Genomic DNA, 7691 nt, shown 5'->3' with positions numbered 1-7691 from the left:
TCCAGCGAGACAAATACTATCTAACTATCCTCTGATCCATGCAGGTTCTTAAGAAGCATTATGACCCCGTCAACGTGAGACTGGCTGATGCTCCTCAGCAGAAGAAACAAGCCGCACCCTCCACTAAGAGACCCCCTCCACCCCAGGATGATGAATATAAGAGTGAGAAACTAGAGAATAGACTGGCTGAGTGAGTATGAAAGTTTAATATGGCCTAGGCCAGCCACTCACTATCATTTAAACCTAACAGGTATGGCTGAAAAGGTCCGTCTGTCAGGTCTACCTGATGAGCACACACACGATCACGTAAACTTAACAGGTACGCCTGAAAAGTTCCATCTGTCAGGTCTACCTGATAGTGAGTGGCTGGCCTTACAAAGTCGAGGTCAGTAGGAATGCCTAATGGACTTTGCTCACCATGGTTTAGGGTAGGTACCAACAATGGGCCTAAAGTGCCCAAATTTACCTTGAAAACTTCTATGTCCTTCTCTTCCCATTGACAAAGTTCCATCTGTCAGGTCTACCTGATAGTGAGTGGCTGGCCTTACAAAGTCGAGGTCAGTAGGAATGCCTAATGGACTTTGCTCACATGGTTTGGGGTACCAAAAATGGGCCCAAAGTGCCCAAATTTACCTTGAAAACCTCTATGTCCTTCTCTTCCCATTGAATTTTGAATACATCTATGACCTTCTCTTCACAGGTTCACCCTCCTCTCTTCGTCCTCCAAGGACGCCAACAAATCCCTCAGCGTCTCCGATGAAGTAACGCCGGCCATCTCTACCGTCTCTCCGGCCGAAGACAGCACCGCTCCGGACTCAGAGAATGTGACGAGGAAAAACAAGACCAAGTCGAAATCCGGCAAGGGCAAGAAATCCGGCCGTAGCTCCCGCGCTAGAAACTTGAAATCGAAGAGAAACGGGAAGAAGAAGGCAACCGGCCGTCCCAAAGTAAGGCCGCATTTTATTTATTTATTTATTTTTTTATTTTTAGGATTAAGTTCGCCTCGAGCGGAAATTGAACCCGCGACCTAGCGCTTGGGAGGCAGAGGCGCTACCCTTCAAGCTAAAAGTACTTACTAGCTACAGTAACGCTGAACCTCAATCAATCATTCAATCTTATGATAATTGTTTTAATTCCACAATCCACTGTAAAATTTAATCCGATTATGACGATAATATTGGTTAGGGGACGTTAAACAGAGAGTAGAATAGCGTCTGGTTGTGGGAGTATAAACAGGGAGGAGAACAGCTAACCCTAACCAGCCTAGGCAGTTCTTCAAAGGATTGTCTCTGCTTTTAGAGACTAAGCACAATCCTCACTATTGTTGACTGTGGTTCAGGACGAGTCAATTAACATAATTAGGGACCATCACACCGGTGTATGGCAGATACAAAGATACATCTTCTCTTCATTCTGCCATTAACGTTTGGTGAAAGATAAAGCCGCTAAAAATAAATACAAATAATTTCATTAAATGTTGTACCTATATCTTGCTTCCCAGAACCCTCCCAAGGCTAAGAGTCACCCCCGTGCCAAGGCTACCCTACTAGGCCTGTCCACTCTGAGAAGAGATGGTGACGTCACAGTTAATGTTATGAGTGCACACACGACGGTCAAGGCTAAGTTCTTCGTGGGACCTCTCATGCTCAAAGTTGAAAAAGAGGTGAGTAGACAGAGAGTGACTATTTGAAGAGGTTTGACCCTTGAACTGTAACAACAGTTAAGCAGAGGTCTTGTCGTCCTCAATTCCGTTTCGAGAACGAACCTTATCTGTATAAGATAAAGTTAACCCCGAGCGGGAATCGAAACCGCGACCTAGCGCTTACAAGGCCGACGCGCTACCATTTAAGCTAACTAGGCTGCAAACACCACTGACGTAACATTCCAGTCCAGTTGTTTTTCAGTTTCAATTAGTTGTCTTCTTCAGGAATAACTACCTAGCTGTTGGGATCAAAAAGCGCGGAGGGTATTGGTATTAGTAGTGCCATCGGCTATAATAAACACCCTCTATCTCACTGCAACCTCGCGGACTAAAAGCGCGCAGAGTAGCTACTTCTGGAATATTTATTCCTCAGCTCTTGGGTTTGGGTCAAAAAATAGATCCAAACCACGGAATTGAAAAGTCACATCCACTTTACTCTCCACTTTTCAGTTCGGACGTGGCGTGAAGAAAGAGCTGCGCAGTGCCACAGCCACCACCGCTGAAATGATGGGCAAGATCAATCTGAGAGTGATGCATGGAGGTCAGGCCACTTTGCACTCAATCCGAGTACTTCAACCTAAACAGGTAAGATTTCAGCTGTAGTGACGATTGATGGTTCCCACAATAAATAGGTACACATTTACATGTTTCTGAAATTTAAAATGAACCTATGGAAACAAATTTGCTTTTTGGCGGTTTTCGGTGTAATTTAACAATATCTCGGGAACGGTATAAGCTAAAGACTTGAAATTTGGTATGTAGCGATAATTGTTTTAATTCCACAATCCACTGTAAAATTTAATCCGATTATGACGATAATATTGGTTAGGGGACGTTAAACAGAGAGTAGAATAGCGTCTGGTTGTGGGAGTATAAACAGGGAGGAGAACAGCTAACCCTAACCAGCCTAGGCAGTTCTTCAAAGGATTGTCTCTGCTTTTAGAGACTAAGCACAATCCTCACTATTGTTGACTGTGGTTCAGGACGAGTCAATTAACATAATTAGGGACCATCACACCGGTGTATGGCAGATACAAAGATACATCTTCTCTTCATTCTGCCATTAACGTTTGGTGAAAGATAAAGCCGCTAAAAATAAATACAAATAATTTCATTAAATGTTGTACCTATATCTTGCTTCCCAGAACCCTCCCAAGGCTAAGAGTCACCCCCGTGCCAAGGCTACCCTACTAGGCCTGTCCACTCTGAGAAGAGATGGTGACGTCACAGTTAATGTTATGAGTGCACACACGACGGTCAAGGCTAAGTTCTTCGTGGGACCTCTCATGCTCAAAGTTGAAAAAGAGGTGAGTAGACAGAGAGTGACTATTTGAAGAGGTTTGACCCTTGAACTGTAACAACAGTTAAGCAGAGGTCTTGTCGTCCTCAATTCCGTTTCGAGAACGAACCTTATCTGTATAAGATAAAGTTAACCCCGAGCGGGAATCGAAACCGCGACCTAGCGCTTACAAGGCCGACGCGCTACCATTTAAGCTAACTAGGCTGCAAACACTTGAACTGTAACAACAGTTAAGCAGAGGTCTTGTCGTCCTCAATTCCGTTTCGAGAACGAACCTTATCTGTATAAGATAAAGTTAACCACGAGAGGGAATCGAAACCGCGACCTAGCGCTTACAAGGCCGACGCGCTACCATTTAAGCTAACTAGGCTGCAAACATCACTGACGTAACATTCCAGTCCAGTTGTTTTTCAGTTTCAATTAGTTGTCTTCTTCAGGAATAACTACCTAGCTGTTGGGGGATCAAAAAGCGCGGAGGGTATTGGTATTAGTAGGGCCATCGGCTAAACACCCTCTATCTCACTACAACCTCGCGGACTAAAAGCGCGCAGAGTAGCTACTTCTGGATTATTTATTCCTCAGCTCTTGGGTTTGGGTCAAAAAATAGATCCAAACTTTTCCCTCGCTTTTCCAATGCCTTAATCTTGAGATAGTAATTTTGTAGTTCTGTTTAGAAAGGTCCTCACGAGGCCAAGTTCATCTTGAGTGGTTATTTTCTCATATCTAATATTTGAGATTAATAGGATGTGAAGAAACAGTATTACACTTAAAAAAGTAGGTAATGCATGCAATAGAGGTGATTTGAGGTCGTAGCTTACTAAACAGAGGTTAAATAAAGATCATGTTTCTTAACCTCTAGTCAGGAGCAAAACAGAAAATCGAGATTTAGATGGAAGTTAAAAATCGCTAAGACAGAGGTGTTCAGAAATCAACTCTTCACTGCACCGTGCTAACTCTCGTTGGTAAGCTTGGCCATTGATTGAAATAGTGCCACTTGTTCACACTAAATTTTGCGATTTTTACCAAGGAAAAGAGCGCTCTAAAAATTAACTCAAATAGAATCCATCAATAAAATATTTTCTTAATAGGTTTGTAGATTTTAGTAGGTTTTTTATTTTATTCATTTTGATACCATCCAAAGATTCCATTAGTATTATTATTTTTTTAAATGAGTTTTAATAATACCATTTAGTGTGAACAATATGTAACTAATCCTAATTAGTGAGAAGAAAGTTAAAGTTAGTGAGGAAGAAGAGAAATAAATAACACCCAAATAATTAATTTTGCATTTCACAAAACACTTAAATAGAAAATATTCATTTTACTCGGAATTTATTTTCATAGAAAATGTAAAATTAAATAAATAAATCAATCTTTCAATAGATATACACTCTTAAGAATAAAGGGGGTACTTTGACAATCAAGTTACTTAGGTTTAAAATGGTAAGAGGTACTCTTTTTAGGCACTTTTGGTGACAAAATTTTCCTAGAAAATACTTTTAAGATGATGTCAAATACTGAAGGTGTAACTTAGAGGATAAAATAGGTAAATAGGTAAAAATCTAAGAGTTCTACATTGAATGGCGTTTAAGGGTTAAAATATAAAATTATCTATCTATGAAAAGCTAGCTGAAAATAATTCACATTTTTTCTTTTTTTTTTTTTAATTAAGGTGCTGAAATGAATAAAATGTGAAAATTATCAAGGAAATTCATTCAAGAGTTTTTAGTTTTTTAGGAAGTCAACTAACTACCTATTTTGCTGAAAAGTTATTAAAGAATTAATGATAAAATCGCCCAGAATATGGCACCATTGAGAGTGGATACTTTGGAAATTAGTTAAATCCCTCAAACTATCCAAACAAGGGGTATTGAATAATGAAAATATGAATCAAATTATTCTGATGGCAAGAGGAAATCCACTTCTTTCCAATTTGGAAAGAAAATGGGTCTGGGAATTTTAAAAATAAAGATAAAATGTATTCTTGAAATATCGTATACGGTTGTTGCCAACAGAGGGTTAGCAAACAACTCTTTGGTTTTACAAATAATGCCAACAAGGTAAACAGAGGTAAACAAGGCCTGATAAATGAACTATTCCTCTCCCTAACAGATGTTGAAAATATTGATGATAACATAAAAATATTCAAAACAGTGATGGAAATATTTACTCTCTCTCTCTCTCTCTCTCTCTCTCTCTCTCTCTCATCTAACTTGTCTGTCTTGTGTTTGAAGAAATATGTCTCGGTAGAGCGAGAAAGAAATACAGAAGAAAAAAAGAAAAATTACGAAGAAGGAGCAACATAAAATTGAAGAGGAAGAGAAGGAGAAGGATGAGAAAAGAAGAAGAAGACGAAGAAGGAGGAGGAGGAGGAGAAGAAGAAGAAGAAGCTAAATTTCATATTTTCATTCAAAAATAGGACAATATATAGGTACATGCACGTATTTGTAAACTTTACCTATGAAATATATAAGACCTTGTTTAGACTGCGAGAGTAAAGGGACTTTTCAGTCTCATTCTGGCAGGATAAACAAGGTATATTCTATTCTATTCTATTCTATGTAGGAATGTCTTGCTATTTTTGGTAAGTGGTACCTAAGAAGTACGAGAGGTGAGAGATTTTTCACCCCTAATACCCGAAGGGCGTGACATATCAGATCGGTGTATTTTTAGGCGCGTTTCGCACTGAAGTAACACGTCGCAAGTAGCAAGTTGCAAGATGCTACTGCTTACGTCCTGAATTTTGTTCAAGAGACCTTGTTTAGACTGCGAGAGTAAAGGGACTTTTCAGTCTCATTCTGGCAGGATAAACAAGGTATATTCTATTCTATTCTATTCTAACAGGTAGGTAAGTATATGCATAGAATGTGGATTGAGCAACCACGGAAAGCACCCAGATTATCTCATCCAGAACCATAAGTATATAGTTACAGTAGATAGGTCTGCCTTCATAGTGTCGTTATTGTTTTCACGTTTCAATTTCTTCTTTCCTCTGTCCAAAAGAACTAACCTGTAAATAATTTGTGACCTAACTGTTCTTCGAAACAAATGAATTAGTTTAGATGTCGCATTCACCGCCAGAATTTACTTTTAAGTTTCATTGAGGGAAGTGAAAGAACGGAGGCCTTTACGTTCCGAAATCGAAGAGAGAAAAACGGCAGGGTAGGAGAAAGTTCTCCCCGAGCGGAAATCGAACCCGCAAACCTAGTGCTTACAAGCAGATGCGTTACCCCCCTTGCTAAGAAGTCTAACTTAGCTGGGTACCTTAATTTTACATTATCAAGGACTAGGTAGCGGCCACCTCTTCTTCTTTTTCTTCCCCTTTTCCCGTATACAGACGGGGTCGGCGTTTTTCCAGGGGAGCCAGACAATAGCGGCTACCTTTGGTAGCCCCATTAAGTTGTGGTTATACAATATTTGATAGATATTTTCAAACACCCTGTATAGATAACACAATACTCCCACCCTGTACATAGCATAATATATTCCATATTATGTAGTAGCCCGGAGGAAAGTTCAAGCTTATTCAAAAGGAAATTCTGAAGACGAAAGAATGGCCTCGTGAGGACCTTTCTAAACAGAACTACAAAATTACTATCTCAAGATTAAGGCATTGGAAAAGCGAGGGAAAAAACTTGATCTCCTAAGAACAGACTTCAGATGGACCAATTACTTTGTTGAGAATTCAATGAACCAACTGTTCAAGAGCGCTCATGTAGGTACTTCCCTGGCGGTAATCTAAAAACAAACCATTGTTAGTGTTGCTTAACATTAGTGTTCTACTGGCATTAATAAAAAGTTAATTAAAAACGGAGCAAAGGTATGTATCTATCTAGGTATTCTAGGTACTTACCATATCTACGTATTTTGAAATTGTAATGATTCGTTAGTGGAGATGTCAAATTTTTAAAAAATAGTGGAGATGTCAAATTCACCGCTTCAAAATAATTTTCATCAAGAAGTCGAACAGGTTTTTTTTTTTTTTTTTTTTTTTTTTTAATTTATTAAAGTGCAAAAACAAAAGATATTGTTATTTGATTTAAGCTTCCATGGTGTATTGGTCACCCGAGTTCAATTCCCGGCGTGGTCAAAAAATTTGTATCATGCACATGATTGATTCCGTGACTGGCTTGGCTGTTGCGGGGCTCACTCAGCGTCTTGAAGAAAATAAGTAGCTATGTGTAATATAAATGAGCATAGCGACCGGTGCCAGCATGGTAGGTAAATATTGGATGTTGGGATTATTAAGATAGGTATTTGGATAAGCCTTCAATGCTGTGAGCACCAAAAATGTGACATAATAACAGAAAGAATAGAAATTAATTAAATATGGGAAGTATTGTGTCTCTCATCGCCCATCTGATGAGGAGCTTACCACGGGATGGGCATGCTACGACATAGACCACAAGCGTCTTTTAAATAAAAAAAAAATGAAACACTCACGTATTCCCTAAGTGATAGCCAGCATAGCCCAACGGTCCATTACACATTTGAGACCTCGCTTGTCGTACACTAAAGCACATACGGCTGGGAAATCGAACCTGCGGGTCAATGGAGTAGGCGAAAATCTGGTAGGATCTGTGATGATCGCAGCCACTGGTTTTGAGGGCAACGCCTGCAAATAATATGTAATAAATAAGTACTAAGCCAGCCTAGTTAGCTTGGTTGATAGAGTGTCTGCCTTGTAAG

The 7691-nt window shown here is 39.6% G+C and overlaps 1 protein-coding gene across 1 annotated transcript in view; it reads left to right on the top strand.

The window, feature by feature from the left end:
* Positions 1–38: 38 nt before the first annotated feature.
* The window catches only part of LOC103515776, a 9300-nt gene continuing 1647 nt past the window's right edge, over positions 39–7691 (top strand). Inside the window, exons 1-5 of the mRNA XM_026828378.1 lie at positions 39–190; positions 701–947; positions 1502–1663; positions 2153–2287; positions 2848–3009. Coding sequence (XP_026684179.1) covers positions 39–190; positions 701–947; positions 1502–1663; positions 2153–2287; positions 2848–3009 — 858 coding nt within the window. The remainder of the gene's footprint in view (positions 191–700; positions 948–1501; positions 1664–2152; positions 2288–2847; positions 3010–7691) is intronic.

This window comes from Diaphorina citri, unplaced genomic scaffold, assembly GCF_000475195.1.
Source record: "Diaphorina citri unplaced genomic scaffold, Diaci psyllid genome assembly version 1.1 scaffold1415, whole genome shotgun sequence".
NCBI classification, from domain to species: domain Eukaryota; kingdom Metazoa; phylum Arthropoda; class Insecta; order Hemiptera; family Psyllidae; genus Diaphorina; species Diaphorina citri.
The sequence above is the reverse complement of the archived record's forward strand: the minus strand, read 5'-3'. Positions and strand labels throughout refer to the sequence as shown.